The sequence below is a fragment of the Typopeltis vanoorti genome, chromosome 16 (genome assembly GCF_054136105.1).
Source record: "Typopeltis vanoorti isolate ZY-2024b chromosome 16, IOZ_Tvanoo_1.0, whole genome shotgun sequence".
NCBI classification, from domain to species: domain Eukaryota; kingdom Metazoa; phylum Arthropoda; class Arachnida; order Uropygi; family Thelyphonidae; genus Typopeltis; species Typopeltis vanoorti.
This window is the reverse complement of record NC_143564.1, coordinates 46852331-46873669: the sequence shown is the minus strand read 5'-3', so window position 1 is coordinate 46873669 and position 21339 is coordinate 46852331. Positions and strand designations below refer to the sequence as shown.

Sequence of the window (21339 nt, the reverse complement as noted above, 5' to 3'; positions counted from 1 at the left end):
CAACTAATTCAGTTACCTTCCTACCATCGGCATTCCTTAAAATCATTCTGCCATATACATTTTTTCTTTTACTTGCAGCGTATCGAAAAAACTGTTTGGGATTCTCTTTAGCATGCGTGGCTAATTTCCTTTCATAATCAACTTTTGCTTTCTTTACCATACTCATTACCTTTCTCGCCTGTGCTTTATACTGTTTGTGTGCCTGCAGGTCACCTTCCTCCTTAAATTCCCTCCGCAGTTGTTTCTTTTTTTGCAGCTCAAGCATTTTTGGTGTTATTCATCCATTTAACCCCTACTTGATTTACTATCCAGACTATAAGTATACAGTCAGCCATTACCTCCTTCAAACACTCCTTTACCACTTCCCATGCACTATCAACCTCCAACCCTTGCAGTTTTACATGCCATGGCACTGAACCAAGCAATCTCCTGAGCTTGTCATACTCACCAGCTCGGTACTTCCACATGTACCCTTTCTTAGTTGAAAATTCCACACATTTGGCCACCTCCCAGGTCAAAACCTTATGGTCACTCTTACCAGTTGGTGGTAAAGTGATCGTGTTCATTACAATCAAATTCTCAGATGCAATTACTAGGTCAAGCACTCTCGAACCCCTAGTGTATTCCATTATATGCTGTCTCAGGTAGTTATCCCTTAATAACTGCATAAAATCCAATTCCTTTCTCCCATGTGTCCTCTCCTCCTTCCAGTCAATGTTACCATAGTTGAAATCCCCCCCGTAATAATTACCCTCCTTCCACTCATTGCATCTATTTGTCTATGCGTACTATCTCCACCATCTATTTCATCACCTGGTCTATAGCAGCACCCAACTGTATATTTTGTTCTGCTTGTCTCAATCTCACACCAAATAGCCTCAAATGTGCTCTCTTCACTATCCTGCAGTTCAACTTCAGTTCTCCTTGGCTGCAGTTCAACTTCAGTTCTCCTTGGCTGCAGTTCATCAGCTATCATCAATATATATGAAATCCATCAACCATTTTAAGTTAAAGATGCCAAGAAATATCTGAAGCTGTTATGTCGTGACATTTCCTTAATTTTATATTTTTATTGTGTTCTTCTTCCTGTTTTATTAGTCTTAAATTATCACTGTGTAGTGTTATCACTTTAACTATGTACTTCTATGGTCTATACTCATGAAACTAACATAACACTGTACTCTCGCATTTACTGTAAAATCTATCCAGACTATTGGCTGATTCTTAGAATGATTAAGTATATTAAATAATTACCAAAGGGTAGACCTCTGAATAGACCCCTATCCTCAGTAATAACGGTCTGGAGTCACCTCCTAAATCAGGTTCTGGCATTATTTATTTGATCAAGCTGTGCCAGCCAGATCCCTAGGTTAGAAATTCCTCTTAACCAAGGAGTATCCTTCAGAAAATATACTAAGCTAATCAATTTACTAATTGTTTTTTATCTCAGTTTTATCTAGTTCTTATCTATGTCACTTAATTTACTTTTGTTTGCAGTCGTGGTCTCTGTCAAATAATTTCTATCCTGCTCAGATTCAGGTATTAGCAAGCGGTGCATTGGATTCAATTCAAGGCACAAACCAGGTTAAGATATTCAAGATACATTTATTAAATTCCTAAGGTTACACATTTATAAGAATAAACTCAATTAGAATATAGGTATCCTAAGTAAAAGGTTAAGCATAGTAACTGTACTTTATACAACAATTCAAGCATAGGTTAATTCCATAGCACAGAATTTGTTAACATCCTTCAAATATCCTTACTAATCTACACATTCTCTCAAATTATTTCAATCACATTGGTAACTTTATAGATCATTACTCACAACAATTCAAACTACAATTCATTCAATTAATTACTTGAGAAATAGCCCTAAGACTTAAAACACTGCTATCTAATATTCACTATAGTTCTTTTCCTACAAGTATAGAGTTCTGAAACATAACATCTCTTTTCTTCTATAATACAATATTCCTCTCTTTCTTAACAAAGAATTACAAAAGGTTTTATATTATCATATTTCTGGAAATATATTCATTCTGTCATCTTATCCTTACTTCGTCCCACGGAATGTCCGGTCTTCTTCTAGACAATTGTCTCACAGGCTAGGCTTGGACTTCATTGTTCTACCTTTCTTTCCCATTGTGGACTAGAAACAGCATGGCTCGGACTGATCCACCTGGACTCATATGGCGGTCAGTTCCTTCAAGCTTGCTCGGAATGCTGCCGATAATCTCCTTGTCGATTCCTTCCATACGACATCTCGAAACGATGGCCTTGAATAACTACTCGCTATCAATAAGATCCCAAACTCACCCCGACTTCAGAAGAAAATCCAAAGCAAAACAGACAATAGGCTAAGACTCCTTGAAAGGGGGATAAATCCCTTTTATATCCACTACACCTTTTGTGCCCTCTTCACTCCCATACCTTTCTGCCCGGCACCCTCTTTTAGCGCACGTGTCGTTTTTTTCTATTCGCATCTTCCTGGAGAATTCGGTGCGCGTGCCATGTCTTCCTGGAAAACACCGAGCGCATGCCGCCCCACACTTAGATATTTTACCATAGGCTATGCAATTCACCCGAGGTTTTCATTAGTGGACTTTGAACTTCTGTTACATGCCTTAACATGTATCTTACAAAGAATACTTCTTCCATTATAAATTCTTACAAAAAAAAGACATCGTTAATCTTTAAGTAATGTTACATAAAATAGTACTAACATATGATTCATTAAACAATTTGTATCCTTACCTATGTACAAGCATTTTCGTTGTTGTTTAGCTAAAACTTGTTAAATCCTGAATAAATTATTTCTTTAAGGAAATCTTTTCATTCAAGATCCAACATTATCCCTTAATAACTGCATAAAATCCAATTCCTTCCTCCCATGTGTCCTCTCCTCCTTCCAATCAATGTTACCATAGTTGAAATCCCCCATAATAATTACCCTCCTTCCACTTATTGCATCTATTTGTCTATGCATACTATTTCCACCATCTATTCCATCACCTGGTCTATAGCAGCACCCAACTGTATATTTTGTTCTGTTTGTCTCAATCTGACACCAAATAGCCTCAAATGTGCTCTCTTCACTATCCTGCAGTTAAACTTCAATTCTCCTTGGTTGCAGTTCATCAGCTATCATCAATATATATGAAATGCATCAATCTTTAAGTTAAAGATGCCAAGCAATATCTGAAACTGCTATAACAACATTCACTATTTCTTAAAGCTTTAAACTTTTTTCGTGTGCGAGGTATATATGAAACTTTTCCATTTCTTTTTTTATAAAGTAAAATCGGGGATGTGAGATATACATGAGGGCAAGTTATATTCGAGTAATCGTTGTGAGATGTGCAAGACTGGCTGAAATGGAAGAAGCATTGAGAGGCATCACATCACTGTGTGTTTTTTTTTCAAAGGATTTTTAGGATATCGTGATTTGCATGCTGAATAATGTTTTGGAAAATGAAACATTGATAGATTTTAACTGCAAACAAAAATGCTACAAAATGAAAACAGAATACTATTGCATTTACAGCAAAAACGAACCATCCATCCATCCATATATATGAAATGCATGAACCATTTTAAGTTAAAGATGCCAAAAAATTATATTATTGTTGATCCTTTATCCAAATGCAAGCAAATAAAGTTTGCGCAGTATCTTCAGGACTTAGCTACTTCTATATAGAGGCTAATGACTTCACGTTGATTGCATTAGTCTATAATGCAAAGAACACATCCTTTTGGGTGTGTATAATGCTAAGTGTTATTGAAGGGCTACTACCAATCGGTTTCAAACTTTATTGAGGCCTCATCAATTGCAGCCAGTCATAGAAGAGATACCAAGGTTCAAGTAATGCAGAAGTCATATATTTCCCCATATATAAATAGTGAAAAGGTGTGACACCTTATTATTAAAATACTCTGAATCAGAACTAGGTGTTGAAATTTTAACCAAAAATATAATTTCTTGGTATCGTTAATTTAATTTATAACCAAGTGGAAAAAAAATTTCTACAACTAGCTCTGATCCAGAGTATAATGCAAAGCACACACACCCTTTTGGACATGTATAATGCTATGCATTATGGGAAGGGCCACTATGCAGAACAGTTTCGACTTTCATTGAGGTTGTGCAAACTTTGTTTGCTTACATTTGGATAAAGGATTAATGAAGAATATAATTTCTTGGCATTTTTAATTTATAGTCTAACCAAGTGAAAAATCTTTACATCAGTTTCTAATCCAGAGTGTGGGAAGGCTTATGTGTTCATGATACATGTTGATTATTTTTAACGGTATAAATGAGAATGCAGACTGATAAGAAAATAATTTATCAACACAAAGACTCGAGTCCTAATTAGGACTCGAGTCTTTGTGTTGGACGTTACAATTGTTCAAACTAGTCCCATTGTTATACTGGATTGTGGTTGTCTCATGTACTGTGACAATCTGTTTTTGTGCTCTAAAGATGGAGAGAATACCAGCGAAATATCAGCAATAAGTTAATATATAGTTATTTTCTTATCATTCTCTGTTCTCATCTATACTGTTAAAAATAATTAATTCAGAGTGTTTTAATAATCAGGTGATCCTTTTCACTACTTGTATATGGAATATACGACTTCTTCATCACTTCAAAAACAACAGTTGGAAATGAAGTTTTCACATGTAAGCCAGCCCTTCGCAAAGCCTTGCTCTCTTCATTGTGTGTCATATTCTTATCTGCACAAACCTGAATTCTCTTTTTGATCAACTTTTACTGTACTTTTGCACCATTCCTGAGATACTACTGTTGGTCTATAATAGATGACTAGTATTCCTACCACAGATCACCTTATGCAGATGAATTATTTTGCCCTCCTTCCACTTGCTTAGTAATTTGCAAGGGCTGAGACTTCAATTAAACAGCCTGGTCAAACGCTTTGCTAAGTCCCTTGCACATTTTCGTGAAAAACAAGCTGATATCCCATCTAATCCCAGAGCTGTATTTGCACTGAGATTCTGCAGTATTCTAAGTGCCTCCAATTCATCAACCTCTGTTCTTACATCAGTCCCTGTTGCTTCTGCCATGCAGTATAGTCACTTGGATGACATACACTTGCAAAGTGGTTACTCAGTAGCTCAGCTATTTCTTCTGCCCCTCTCTCTCTCACCTCTGTACCATAGTCATTCTTTCTCCTAGTGCTTGCCACTTAATGAAAGGAATGAAAAGAATATAATAAATTTAGTTTAATCCTTTATCCAAGTGTATGGAAACAAAGTTTGTGCCTGAAGTATCTTCAGGACTGAGGCAACTCAGTCAGTAAAGGTGGACCAAGCTCTCATCACTCCTTGTCTCAATATCTCCCATAATGCAAAGCACATCTCCTTGCGGACATGTATAATGCTATGCATTAAAGGAAAAGCCACTGCCCAGACTGGTTTCGACCTTTATTGAGGTCTCGTCAGTGGGAACCAGAACCCGGAAGTGGTGATACTAAGACAGAAGCAATGGAGAGGTCATATTTGCTTATACGAGTTGCCAAAAGGTGTACCACCTTATTATTAAATTACTCTGGATTTAGAGAAAGATATTAGAAGTTTATTTTTCCACTTGGTTATTTATTATAGTCTAACCAAGTGGAAAATAAACTTCCACATCTTTCTCTGAATGAAAAGGAATTCTTTGGAATTGTTTTTGACCTGCTTGGCTAATTTGTTTTCATAACCTGATTTTGCTTTGCTTACCATGCTGATTGCCTGAATCAGAGACAACATTAGCCACCTTGGTTATGGATAGCTCTTCCAATCCTATAACCAGATCCAGTACTCTCGTACCCCGAGGGGTCTCAGGGTACTACTCTTGTATTGCTTGTGAGCTTGCTGGCCACCTTTCTCCTTATTTACCCTCCACAACATGAAAATGTTGTGGAGGATATATTTATGCTGCTTTTGAGCTTGCCCTTGTTCTGCTTGTGAGTTTGCTTGTCGCTTGCCCCTGTATACCCTTCACAACATTTTCATGTTGTGGAGGGTATCATTAAGCTACTTATACTTCATGATACTGCTCATCCATCTAACTCCTACCTGATTTACCCTCCTGACCTTGGGTATACAGTGCCCCCATGCACTGTGAACATCCTTCTCTTTCAGATTTTTATGCCATGGCACTACTTCAAACTGCCTCCTAAGATTGTTATAATCGTCTGTTTTGTAGTTCCACATATACATCTTCTTAACTAAACATTCCATATGCTTCTCAAGTCAAGACTGCATAATCACTTTCCTGAATCTGAGACAACATTGGCCACCTTGGTTATGGGTAGCTCTTCCGATCCTATAACCAGATCCAGTACTCCTGAGTCCCCTCATTCACGGCCTAAGATTGTTATAATCGTCTGTTTTGTAGTTCCACATATACAGCTTCGTAACTAAACATTCCATATGCTTCTCAAGTCAAGACTGCATAATCACTTTCCTGAATCTGAGACAACATTGGCCACCTTGGTTATGGGTAGCTCTTCCGATCCTATAACCAGATCCAGTACTCCTGAATCTCCTCATTCACATGCTGGCTCAAGTAATTATCTCTCATCAATATAATTCCATTTCCTCCCTGCCATGTGATCTTACCTCCTTCCATTTTGTGTATCTCATTATACTAACCTGCACCTGCACTCATTATATTAATCTGCTATGCATGTCTTTTGCATTATATCTGACTACCCCCTCGCCATAACAGTAATTCCTTTTATATTTTGTCCTTTTAGCCTCATTTCACACCAGATTGCTTCAAAAGACCTGTTATCTGTCTGAGACTTCAATCTTGTTGGCTACATTTCATCTGCTTCATCAACTGTTTATTATTATCTGACACCTCTAAGGACTCATTGAGGGAGGGCACTCTGCTCTACAACTCTCAGTCTCCATCATTTAATTCACTAACTACACACAACCGCTACTACCACCATTATCTACACACAACACCATTTACTGCCCACCCTCACAAGTACTTTTTATCTCTAAATTTTGTGTTCTAAAGGCATACACAGGATGAAAAAACAGAATTTCTGGGAGGAAAAACCCTGGCCCCCCTCCCCCATATGAGATTGGCTCACTCACCTTAAATTGAAAAAAAAAAACCATATAGAGATTCCCCTTGTCATGACAAGAATCGAACTTAGGCTTTTTCCAATCGAAGTGTGCAATGTACTGTCATTCTTTCAATTGGACTATGGATGCACTAATATATGATAGTTTGTAAGTAAACCAGAATTGGATATAAATAATTACTTTAATCAAAAATGCAATGATTCATCTTACTTGCATACAACTTTTTCAGGTGTAGAAAAGACACCTAATAGACAAACAAACTAAAAAGCATTAGTAAGGTGGCAGCCATTATACAGTTATATAGGATTCTGATAATTTCGAATTATGTGTAGACATGCTTTGCTTTGTTGAGCACACTGCATGTTTCTGCTTATTTGTTTGGCTAGCTATAACTAAGGTGTATTCTGTCAAGTTAATATTCGGATTTATCTATACATAATAAATAACGGAAAAACTCGCGTAGAAATATTATTTAATAGTATGTCTATTAAATAATATGTAATAGTTATGTCTACTCACGGTTCACCTCTTTTAAAACTTAATATTCGGATTTATATTTAGCTGTTTTGGATCCATTGCATTTCTAAATGCTCCCAAATTCTAATTTCGGTTTTGTCATAACCCTTTAACAGTTCAGACTCATTCCATATGTTTTTTCTCTAAGGCATCTTGTGGGTCAGCTAGAGAGAGAGAATGTGTATGCGATGACAAAGCTGAGGCCTCACTTCTCTGGTATTTAATAACTGTCATATATTATTCAATATGTTGTTCAATAGATTTCTATGTCTGTCCATAGTAAGTAAACACTTACTGGGGTGTGACTGATTGAAGTATTGATCTCATCCAGACAGAAGAAGTGATTACTGTTTTGATTTTATTTTATTTCTTTGGGGACTTTTTGAGTTTTATGGAAATAGAGCTAATATAGGGAAGAGTGATTTCTTCATCATTAGAGGTACCTTGAGTAGCATATTGTTTAAGAAGTCTTGAAACAGTGCATTTATTCTAGCTGTTTTATAAGAAGGTATTTTGTTTAGAAACGAGTTCTTTGGCTACTTCATCATTGTGAGTCATGAGACAATGGGATCTTGCTCCTGGTATTGAAATGATACCCAATCCTTTCCTAAAGCGTTACATGCTGATCAGCATTCATTTTACACAAATTATGGACTCTACAACTGTGTTATAAATAATTATTTTAATTTCCCAACATTTCGACCTTCATGTTAAGGTCATCATCTGGAGTATACACATATATACACACAGAGACATGCTAAATTACATTTCACATAGTATGCCGAAGAGACAATGATTTGATCAGTGGTTATTCTACTAGCCTGACCTCTAGTGAAAAAAAAAAAAATTACAATAAATAGAAATAAAATAAAATAAATTAACTACATCAAATCTATATTCTGTTTAAGACAACATCATTGAAACATTCTTTCATATAGATAGTTTTTTTACTGTGAAAATGATGTCCTAATTTAACATGCCAATTGTTATATTAGATTTAGGATCATCCTGGATTACCTATGGTTATATTTACATTAACTCTTAGGGAGAAACATTAAGTGGGTAGAATATGTGCCTTCCATATTCTTGGGATTTTTAGACCATTATTATTGTTAAGATTAGGGTGATTGATAAAAATCTCACAGTCCTCCTTAAATTTATGTTCATACCATGTTTTGGTGTGATGTAAACAGGTGGTTTTCCAGTCAGTTCTGTGTAAAGTGTTTAGGGCATGATCAGAAAGACCAGCTTAACCATAGTTATATTTACTGTGTTGTTTATGTTCCTTTTTTCTGATAGGAATTGTGCATCCTGTTTCCCCTATATAGGGCAAATTACAGGTGCAATGAATACAGTATACCCCAGGGTGGGCCAGTGGAAGGAGTGGATTCTTGGATGTGTTGGTAAGTTCTTTAATTTTGCAGGAGGTTTAATGGTGGCTTTAAGGTTGTATTTTTATAGTATTCTGTTTATTTTGTCTTATATCCCTTTAATGTATGGAATGGTTACAGTTTTATTATAGTCTTGTTTATTTTTGTTTTTAAGTGAGGTCTTGTACAGAATTTTGTTGATAGCATTTTGGCTGTAATCATTTTTAGGAAGGTATTGCTGATAACTTTTAATTCATCTTTAAGTGCTTGTTCATTGGAGTAAATCTTCAAAGCCCTGTTTTTAAGTGTATTAATGACCCCTAGTTTTTGTGTTGGGTGATGATAGGAGTTTTTATGTATATATGCCAGTGTGTGTGTGTTTATTTCCAGTAAACAGTGAATAAAAGACTGCCAGAAGGAAGACATGTGACAAGTATATCTAGAAACGCCTTTCAATCTTGATTGTGAATTGTATGCGTTTGTGTTGTTTATTTAGGTAGCTGAGGAAAGTGTGTAGTGTCTTGCAGCCACCTAGATTATATGCTCAACATGCCATCTCTACTAAGTAGAGATGGCATGTTGAGCATATAATCTAGGTGACCACCAAAAGGAGGTTTATAGTGTTTTCTTTTTATCTTCATCCCATATTGATACATTATCTATAAGAGCATTAAGTCTTTTTATTTGACTACCAGTAGGATCCGAAGTGAGGGGCCTGTAATTTGAGTAGTCGTGGAGTAAATAAAATGGAAAATGTCACTGTTACTCCCCGACTATTCAACTTACAGGCCCCTCACTTCGGATCCTACTGATAGTCAAATAAAAAGACTTAATGCTCTTATAGATAATATATGAATATGGGATGAAGATAAAAAGAAAACACCATAAACCTCCTTCGGGAGGCCACCTAGATTATATAGTCTTCCAAAAGTACATAAGCCAGGAATTCCATTAAGACTTATTGTAGACTGTATAGGTTGTCCCATGCCTGTGATACTCAGGCAAAAATTCTACTAATAAAGAATATTTTATGTGAGTTAATTCCGTTATTATAATTGTAAGTAATATATCTACTCATGGTATTTCCTTACTGAAACATATATGAATAACCAATAATAATAATAGCAGCACTTCTGTAATTCTCACCTAAATAATTTATTCTCTTCATCAAAAGCCAGGAGCCTTCACATTTGTGATTTTGTTTTGCTGTGTGGATGACAAATTTCAAGTCATATCTGTAATGAAGAAGGGTCAATTTCAAGCTTGTTATGCAATCACTGTAAATATTTAAGCATATTTACAGTGATTGAATTATTTACAAATCAAGAATCCTAGAAACTTGAAATAAAGACACCTATCAATGTAAGCACAAAGAATATCGAAAGCTAATTCTAAAATTCAAATTCACATACACACACACACACACAGCATACAAAATGCAATGACCTATTTTAGTTGACCCCCAATCCAATACACAGTTTTGCAGATGACAGCACATTCCGCTCCTTCCTTTCATTTGATTAACCTTACTCTACACAACTCTTCTCAACCTACAGGAAATAAACCACTACTGCCCTCAATTCTGATCTCCAAGCTATCTTTCAATGGGATTCAGATAACCATGGGGTTCAATTTCAATGCTAGTAAAACCCAGTTCTGTCTTATTTCTCACAAAAAAGAACCATTTTCTCCCAGTATTATTTTTGACAACACTCAAATTTCCAGACAAGATGAGATTGCTCTTAGAATTACCTTAACATCAAGCCTCTCCAGGCATGAACACATCATAACCATTGCATTCACAGATTCTAAAAAAACTAGGATTTCTCTTTTGCTAAAGATGTTACTTCACCTCTGAACAGCTGTTAACTTTATACAAATCAAAAATCCACCCAGCTATTGAATACTGTTCTCAAATTTGAAGTGTGGCCCCTAAGAGCTCCCTCAAAATGCTTGAATCAATACAGAGGAGAGCAATTAGATTGATTAATGACCCATCTCTTACCAACTCACTCCTCCCACTTTTGCACAGACATTTGGTTTCTGCATTATAAATATTTTCTATAAATATTTCCATGGCAAATTTTCATGTCAAATAGAATCAATAATTCCCCCACACACTACTAAGCCGTTTGGAACACATACAGCTGCCACTCAACATCCCTTCACAGTACACCTTGAAACCCACAGAATGAATTTCTTTTCTCCTCCTTCATCCCTGCTACTGCCATATTGGGGAACAGTCTTTCCCCCTGATGCGTTTCCCAAGGAATGTAAACAGGTTTCTCCTTTCCCAACCCTCTACTCATATATGATACTAATGTACTGCAAGTTGATTGACCAACCTCTTCTGTATGGGCTCAACATTAAAATAAAATAAAAAGAAAAAAATTGTATGTCCTTATACAAGAATGGACAATGATTACTTAAATATTATGCACTTGGGAATTTTCATTTACCAATATAGTATATTGCTCACCTTGTTATTATTTTTTTCTCATTGTCTTTTCAGGATACAGATGATCAAACTTTTCAGAATATGAAGGACACTCAAGTTTTTTCTAGAGAGCCTGATGATTGGGATTGGGATCTAATTGGCAACATTCTCAAGGTATGATATTTATGTTATTTTACTTTAATAAGATGTGATTGTCATTACATTAGTACATGTAAGTGTCATTCAGTGAGCAGTTTTGAATTATCTGGATATGTTTTTTTCTGTGCATGTATGTCTAAATTACACGATGAAATTGTTTATTTTACTGTGGTAGTGCAATTTTATAAGAAGACTTACCATGATCAATATCTTCATAGTTCTAATTGGATGCAGACAGATCATTGCTAACACCATGTTCCCACATACATTTATGTAGAGAAAATGCACACAAGGGGAAAGAAGGTTTTATTGATTATGATAGTTTTGATAGTGATCAGCTTTCAGATTACTCCATTTTTAGGTAGTCACTACCTCATTCAAATCCCCTTTACAAGTATGTAAAGGGGATTTGAATTTTCTGAGTTGAACAACTCTCACATACGAATGCTGACTTATCTTTGCTGTGAAGGCTGCAAATTCTGGTGCATGGTTTGCTAGAATCATTTAGCTGAGTCAGGGGTTAAATTTAGGAATCAAAGAGGAATTTTGTGACAGAAGGAAGATTTCATAGGAAGACTTTTAGTATAGATGGAAATGAGAAACGAGATGAAGTCATTTTTAATTAAAAAAAAAAAAAAGAAGGATTTAATTTCTCATATTGTACATGTATCATATCCTGAAGGCTACATGTACAATTTACTAATTATGGTGGACTAGGGATTAGATATTCTGAATCCAAGAATCCTATTTTATACTAAATATGATACTTATCAAACATTTAGGTTTGATAAGTATCATGATTAATATAAAATAAGTAGGTAAAATATATGCAATAAAATTTATATAGCAAATGTGTGTGTGTGTGTGTGTGTGTGTGTGTGTGTGTGTGTGTGTGTGTGTGTGTGTGTGTGTGTGTAAACAGTTAATATATAGCAAATATATTAACAATACATGTAGTGAAAAATGTAAATTTCATTAAATAACTAAGCTTATTTGTATGCTGGGCAAACATATGAAAAATTACTGAATATTAAAATTTTTGAATGTGCAACATTCCAAAAGTCACATGTCACTGTTCACTACTATTAACTTAATAATGTAGTACTATAGGATAGTACTACATTATGAAGTTTACATTTTTACATTATGTTATTACATTCTTGGCTTAAACCAAAAATGTATATGGTGGTACAACATAGAGCTTTCACATTGACTGGGGTATTGCCTGGTTAAACATGGTCCCCTACTGTTTTCATCATGAAAAAAAAGCTACTGGAACAAGCTTGAACTCAACATCTAGAAGAAGGAAGAATAAACACCACATCAGAAGAACTGAAGATAGGAACCATCAATATAAGGAACATTAATTCAAAGGATGTTGGAAGTTTTTTCCCGCTTGGTTAGATTATAATAAATTTAGTTTAATCCTTTATCCAAGTGTAAGCAAGCAAAGTTTTGTGCCTGAAGTATCTTCAGGACCGAGCCAACTCATGGTAAAGGTGGAATAAGCTGTCATCACTTGTCTTAGTATCTCCCATAATGCAAAGCACATCTCCTTGCAGACATGTATAATGCCATGCATTAAGGGAAGGGCCACTAGCCAGACCGGTTTCGACCTTTACCACGAGTTACCTCAGTCCTGAAGATACTTCAGGCGCAAACTTTGTTTTCTTACACTTGGATAAAGGATTAAACTAAATTTATTTTAGTCTAACCAAGTGGGAAAAAACTTCCAACATCTTTCTCTAATCCAGAGTAATTTAATAATAAGGTGAGATGCCTTTCGGCAACTTGTATAGGTAACTATGACTTCTCCATTACTTCCACCTTAGTATCACCACCTCTGGGTCTGGCTCCCACTGATGAGACCGCAATAAAGGTCGAAACCAGTCTTGGTAGTAGCCCTTTTCTTAATGCATAGCATTATACATGTCCGCAAGGAGATGTGCTTTGCATTATGGGAGATACTAAGAGAAGTGATGAGAGCTTAGTCCACTTTACCACGAGTTGCCTCAGTCCTGAAGATATTTCAGGCACAAACTTTGTTTGCTTACACTTGGATAAAGGATTAAACTAAATTTATTATAATTCAAAGGATATCAAATTTGCAGAAGAATGGGAAAAGTACCATGTGGACATAATTGGCATTATTGAAACAAAGGGCAACAAAAACAGGTGAAATCTTACTAAATAAGTATAACATGCTATTTTCAGACAATAATGATGAAGGAAAGGAAGGATTATCAATAGCTTTCAATACCAAATACAAACATACACTTCTTGATTGGACAGCAAGTAGAGTCGTGTGGGCAAACTTCAAAATGGGGAAAGGGGCAATGAAATTTATTTGTGTGTATGGTCCCATGGGGGGGGGGGTACTTAAGGGTCAAAGCTGTATAACTGAGAGGAGACCTCCACATAGTCCTAAAAGGAATGCAGAGAACTGAACAGAGCTTCAGACCTAATGTCCAATCTTCACCTTCTCGTGGTGCACTCTGTTAGGTATCTACCTGGATACTGAATGAACAAGGATTGGCTGGCAATTTAGAATTTCGCCAACTAAATTGTATTCTTATTGGCTTAACCACAATATTAGATGATGGTTCAACATCACAGAATTTCATGCCGACTGTGGTGTCGCCCGGTTAAACAAGCCCCCTCCCCCATTGTTTTCAACAGGGAACCAGAGCAAACAGTGAAAATTCAGCTACTGGAACAAATCCTAAAACACACACAGCAACTCAATATCACCAGCATTCAAGATCAGTACTATAAACATAAAAAGCCTGAATGGCAAAGAAATGCAGCCAACTGAGGAATTGGATAAGTGCCAAAATGACATAATCAGGGTTACTGAAACAAAAAAGACAAAAACTGATGAGTTCTTTCTGAGCATTAAATACAAAATGTTATATTCAGGCAATGACAAGCAAGGAATAGGAGTAGCCATAGTATTCAACACTAAATACGAGGCTAATCTTCTTGAATGGAAGACGATTTCAAGTAGAGTGATGTGGGCAAATATCAGAATGGGGAACTGTACAATGAGACTTATTTGTGCCAAATAAGTCTCATTGTACAGTTCCCCCAGAAACTCTGAGAAACCCCCCCTGTTTTTGAGAAACCCAGAGTTTCTCAAAAACAGGTCCCACAGAAGGTTCTACCAAGGCAGAAGTGGAGGAATTTTTTGAGGCTTTAGAGAAAGCAACTGACACAATGAAAAAGGAAAAGTTGGTCCTTGTTGGGGATGTTAATTGCAGAATAGGAAATGATTATCAGACATACAAAAATGTTTTAGCAAAATTTGGAGAAAAAAGCAAAAGCAAATAATAATGGCAAATACCTGTTGGATTTCTGCTCAGGACATGGACTGGTTATTACCAACACAATATTCTAACATAAAAATGTGCACAAATTCATATGTAGACAAGAGGCAAGGAATAAGAAAAGTCTCATTGACTATGTTATTGTTGATAGTAGTGTTTTCTCTTTGGTGAAAGACACTGGAGTGTGCAGATGATTTGAAATTTGAAGGGATCATAATTTCGTCTTTAGCAGGATAAAATTGAATTTCATATTGAAAAGAAGAACATGTAAGAAAGTTTTAAAGTGAATAAAAGTTAAGCAGCTCTCAGATGTGAACTGTAGTCGAAAATAAACAAACATTATTTAAGAAAAAATGAACGTGTTTGTGAACAGGAACCAAACCTTGGAGATTCAGTGCCAAGCCCTGAAGAAAACATTGATTGATTCAGCTAGAGAGGCATGTGGTGAAGTTGTCTGCAAGGATGGAAAAATCAGAACCCCATGGTGGATACAGGAAGTTAAAGAGGCAGTGAAGGAAAAGAAGAAAGCATATCAAAAGTTCCTGGCCAATAAGTCAGCTTGTGCTCTTAGAGAATACAGAGACAAATGTAAGAAAGCTAAACGCTATGCAAAACTAACTAAACAAAAGTCATGGGAGGACTTCCATAAAAATAAATGTCAAGAAGGTTGCAAGATATTCTGGAGGTTGCTGAAGAAGAAATGGAGGAAAGAATGCTGTAAAAGGTATTAGAGATGATAAAGGTTAACATGAAAACTGGAGAAAAAGATATTCTTGAAGTATAGCGTAATTACTTCGAAAAATTGCTCAATGAAAGAATCAGTGACAGCACAATGGTAAAAAAAACACTCAACAGGCATACAGTCAGGAATACATATCCATACTTGAAGTAGAAAAAGCCATTAAAGGCTTGAAATGTGGAAAGGCAGCAGGAGTAGATGATACTTGACGACGAAATGCTCAAGTATGGAGGTATAAAAGTCTTACAGTGGCTGCACTGCATAGTTCAGAAGTCCTGGAGAGAGGGATGAATGCCAGATAATTGGAATATAGTTCTTGTAGTACCCATATATAAAAAGGGAAATAAAACTGAATGTAAGAATTACAGAGGTATTTCTCTACTGAAAGTTCCTGGTAAGATTTATGCCAGTATACTTGAGAAACGGTTGAGAAGGATTGTGGAAGAGAAGCTTGGTGAAGAACATGCTGGATTTAGGCAAATTAGAGGCTGTCGGGATCGGATTTTCATTTTACAACAAATAGTTAAGAAGTCATGGGAATATAAAAAAAGATCTGTATTTAAGTTTTGTAGATCTGGAAAAAGCATATGACAAGGTACCAAGAGAGAAGTTGTTCAATACGCTACAGCTATAAGGTGTCAATGGGGCATTATATCAAGCAATACTTTGTCTTTATTTGAGTTGTAAGTCAACAGTTAGAATTGAAGGAAGTACAGGAAGATGGTTTAATGTTAAATCTGGTGTCAGACAAGGATGTACTTTATGACCTCTGTTATTCATTTTCTGTATGGATCACATTATAAAGGAAAGTGGTATTGAACCTGATATCAAAATTGGAGATGTTATTGTCAGCTCTTTGCTTTATGCAGATGATGTTATACTTTTGAATAAATCGGCTACAAGTCTGCAAGATTTCCCTACTAAATTGAATAACTGTTGTAATAGATATAGTATGAAGGTCAGCAGCAATAAGAAGACAATGAAAATAGGCAGAAGCATTGAAAATTATGAACTGCTTTGTGAATGGAGAACCTATAGAACAAGTAAAATATTTCAGCTACTTAGGCATGATTTTTAGTTAAGATGGTAAATTAAAGATTAACTGCATCCTCATGAGGTACTCGTTTTGGAGTGTAAAGCAGATGATTGTAGGAGGCTCTGTAGTTACTTAACATCATGTGGAAACAGACAACAAAATCAACAATTCTGATATGATAGGAATTCGACCTGAATAAATGTATATGGAATAAGAGAGAAATTAGGCAAAACACTACATCAGCTGTATACAAGACAGTGTACAAACCAATTTTAACTTATGGATCTGAGGGCTGAGTTAGAAATAAAACACTTGACCAAAGACTAGAGATCACAGATATGAGAGTCCTGAGAAAGATTTGGGATGTGAATAGATGGCATCAATGGCAATAGCATAATAAAAATTAAAAATACTAGTGAAAGAACTTTAGATTGTTAGTATCCAGGAATGTGTTACCAGAACTAATCTCAGGTGGTATTGTCACTTAAACAGAATGGCGAGACAAGATTAGCAAAACAAGTTTTCTCTGACAGGTTGGCAGGAATAAAAGACCCAGAAGAAGAACAAGATATAGGTGGATTGATATGGTAAAAAGTGCCTTTGAAGATAGAAATATAAGATCTGACAATGTTTCAGTCTTGACAGGTAACAGATTGATTTGGAGGAAAATTGTAGATCCAAAGTTAATAATGATGTAAATTCTTTCTTTTAAGGTTACACGGTGATCAGCACTCATATTTGTAAATTTAGGAACACAAAAACACATGTGTTGAACAGATTATTTTATTAATTACTAATAAAATAAAACTTGACGTTTCGACCCCTGTATCGATGTCATCATCGGAAGAATACAAGTGTATAAGGAACCAAGCTACATGCTCATGCCCTGTATACCAGTAAACTAAATCTACATAGTTAATTAATCCTTTTCCCTAGCCTGACCTCTAGTGATAAAAAAAAAAAAATAATAATAATAAATAAATAAAATAAAATAAAATAAATAAAAAAAAATAATAAAAAAAAATACAATGCACATGTAACATACCATACATATTGGAAACAGGGCGAACTATCCCAATCAGATAAGACAAACACAAACGACACATTTCCACATGTCATCATGGCCCTCTTTGCCCATGTACTCCGCTCCGGATATTTAGTGTGGCAAAACAATTTTTACCTTCAAAAAGAAGGTACTGTCATGGGCTCATCACTTTCTCCCCCAATAGCTAACTTTTATATGGAAGAATTTGAGCAACTTGCTCTAGAGACAGCATGTCTAAAGCCCAAAATTTGGCTCAGATACATCGACGATATTTTCGCCATTTGGCCCCATGGCCGTGAAGCTCTAAATACATTCTTAGCCACCTAAACAAACAACACAAACGTATGCAATTCACCATTGAAATGGGAAAAAAAACAACTCTCTTCCTTTCCTGGACACACTTGTCACACGTCTTCCCTCTGACTCTCTCTCTCTCCTTCTCAGTTTACCGCAAACCTACACAGGCCAATACATACACAAAAATTCTTACCACTGCCCAACACAAAAACTAGGTGTCATAAGCACCCTTAAATACAGAGCCCTAACTATTTGTTCTAATGAATAGGCTCTAAACCAGGAATACAAGATCATCAACCAAACATTTTCAAAAATGGATACAGTAAAAAAACTATTCACAAGATCCTCCATAAAGATACCAGTAAGAACAAAAAAGATTTCAAGAATGCTATTGCCATTCCTTATTTTAGAGACATTTCTGAAAAAATAGACAGAACACTTCGCAAATACAACATTAAAACCACCTTTAAACCTCCAAATAAGTTAAGACACCTACTCAGTTCTTCTAAAGATCCTCTTCCACACCTAGCCCACCCAGGGGGTATACAAAATACAATGCACATGTAACATACCATACATAGGGGAAACAGGGAGAACTATCCCAATCAGATAAGACGAATACAAACAACACATTAACACGTTCGCTGCCAACTACGAGTATACTCGTAGTGGCTAAACCTGCTTCACAAGCCAGCTACGAGTATACTCGTAGGATGCTTACCGCCGGGAACGAGATTATTATAGTGACCTTGAAGAAGTGAAAATCCTTGGCTTGTGGGGCTAGCATCAACACTGTGTATACTCATAGACCGTATATGCTCTGTACAAGCCAACTACGAGTATACTCGTAGGACGTTTACCTCCGGTAACGAGATTATCGTACTGATCTTGAAGAAGTAAAACTGCTCGGCGTAGGGGAACGAACCATGCCAAAGTAGCGTGGCAGCGAACGTGTTAAATACTTCCATTTTGGTAAAACCGGCCTTTCTGACCACGCACTCCAACCATAGCACAGAATTGATTAGAAAAATACCAAGTCCCTACACCGCACCAAAACCTGGTTTGAGAGAAAATTTAAAGAATCTTGTGAAATGCTCAAACACAACCCAAATCTCAACAAAAATGATGGCCTAACCATTTCAAGAATGTGGAGAAGTCATCTACAACCTATATAACAACCCAAACTAGCTATAGAAAAATCTCACTACAAGAAGACAACCTGTTGAAGTGGTTGTAACATTCAACAGCAACTGAAAGAAATCATATTATAACAATCAGAACTATCCAGAAGAATATTAATACATGAGGACTTTAGCAGTTTATTGTAGTTGTATTTATTTATTTTTTTTTATATATTATTTTTTATTTTTGATTATTATTATTTTTTTATTTATTTTATTTTAATTATTTATTTTTTCTTCTTCTTATTTTTTTTTTTATCACTAGAAGTTAGGCTAGGGAAAAGGATTAATTAACTACGTAGATTTAGTTTACCGGTATACAGGGCATGAGCATGTAGCTTGGTTCCTTATACACTTGTATTCTTCCGATGATGACCTTGATACAGGGGTCGAAACATCAAGTTTTATTTTATTAGTAATTAATAAAATAATTTGTTCAACATGTGTTTTTGTGTCTCTAAATTTACAAATATGAGTAATGATGTAAATTTTTCATGTAGTTCTATCATATCCTATACACCCCATGAGGGTATAGGATATGATAGAACTCATGTCATGTCAGGAATTTGATGATGATGTGATGGTCCCACCGAATATTAAGGAAAAAGGAAGAAATTGTTTGAGTCATTAGAACAGCCAGTTGACATAAAGAAAATGGTAAACATCGTATTGGAGATATGAACAGCAGAGTAGGAAATGAATCCCTCCAGGCATATAGGAACATTTTGGGAAAACTTGGAGAAAGGCAAAGTTAATAATAACGGTATTTACATCTGCTCAGGACATGGACTAGTCATTACCAACACTTTGTTTCAACATAGTGGTGCTTAAGGGTCAGAACTGTATAAGTGAGAGAAGACTTCCACATAGCCTTTAAAGGAATGCGGAGAACCGACCAGGCCTTCTGACCTTCTCATGGTGCACCCAATTGGGTGCACCACGAGAAGGTGGTGACTGAATACCTGGATACTGAACGAACGAGGATGGGCTGGCAATTTGGGATTTAGCCGACCAAATTGTATTCTTATTGGTTAAATCCAAATACAAAATGACGCTACAACATAAAAAAATTTCATGCAGGCCGGGGCGTCGCCCGTTTAAATAAGGCTCCCGTTGTTTTTGCCAGGGAACCAGGGCGAAAAGCAAAAAGTCAGATACCGGAACAAATCGGAAAACCCACCCCAACTCAACATCACCAGAGTTAAAGATCAGTACTATCAACATATGAAGCCTGAATGGCAAAGAAATGGAGCTAGCTTAGGAATTAGATAAGTACCAGATCGACATAATAGGGATGACTGAAACAAAAAAAGACAAAAACTGGTGAGATATTTCTGAGCAGTAAATACAAAATGTTATATTCAGGCAATGACAATCAAAGAAAAGAAGGAGTAGCCGTAGTATTCAACAAAAAATACGAGGCTAATTTTCTTGAATGGCAGGCAGTCTCATAATGTGGGCAAATATGAGACTGGGGAAATGAACAATGAGACTTATTTGCACCTATGGTCCCACAGAAGGGTCTACTAAAGTAGAAGAGGAGGAATTTTTTGAGGCTTTAGAAAAAGCAACTGATGCAAGGAGAAAGGAAAAGTTGGTCCTTGTTGGGGATCTAAATAGCAGAGTAAGAAATGATTGTCAGACATACAAAAATATTTTGGGAAAATTTGGAGAAAAGAGCAAATCTAATAATAATGGCAAATATCTGATGGATTTCTTCTCAGGACATGGACTGGTTATTACTAACACCATGTTCCAACATAAAAATGTGCACAAATTCACATGGAGAGATGAGGCAAGAAATAAGAAAAGTCTCATTGACTATGTTATTGCTGATAGTGATGTTTTCTCCCTGGTGCAGGACACCAGAGTGTACAGAGGATTTGAAATTGGAAGTGATCACTATTTAGTCTTGAGCAGGATAAAATTGAATTTCATATTGAAAAGAATAACATGTAAGAAAGTTTTAAAGCGAATAAAAGTTGAGCAGCTTTCAGATGTGAACTGTAGACTAAAAATGCACATAGATTATTGAAGAAAAAATGAAAGGGTTTGAGAACATTAATGAAACCTTGGAGATTCAGTGGCAAGCCTTGAAGAAAACATTATTGATTGATTCAGCTAGA

General features: G+C 35.9%; 1 protein-coding gene across 2 annotated transcripts in view; it reads left to right on the top strand.

The window, feature by feature from the left end:
* The window catches only part of rictor (rapamycin-insensitive companion of Tor), a 955009-nt gene that overhangs the window by 422679 nt on the left and 510991 nt on the right, over positions 1 to 21339 (top strand). For both annotated transcript variants that reach the window (XM_090406113.1, XM_090406114.1), the window contains exon 15: positions 11506 to 11604. In XM_090406113.1, coding sequence (XP_090262239.1) covers positions 11506 to 11604 — 99 coding nt within the window. The remainder of the gene's footprint in view (positions 1 to 11505; positions 11605 to 21339) is intronic.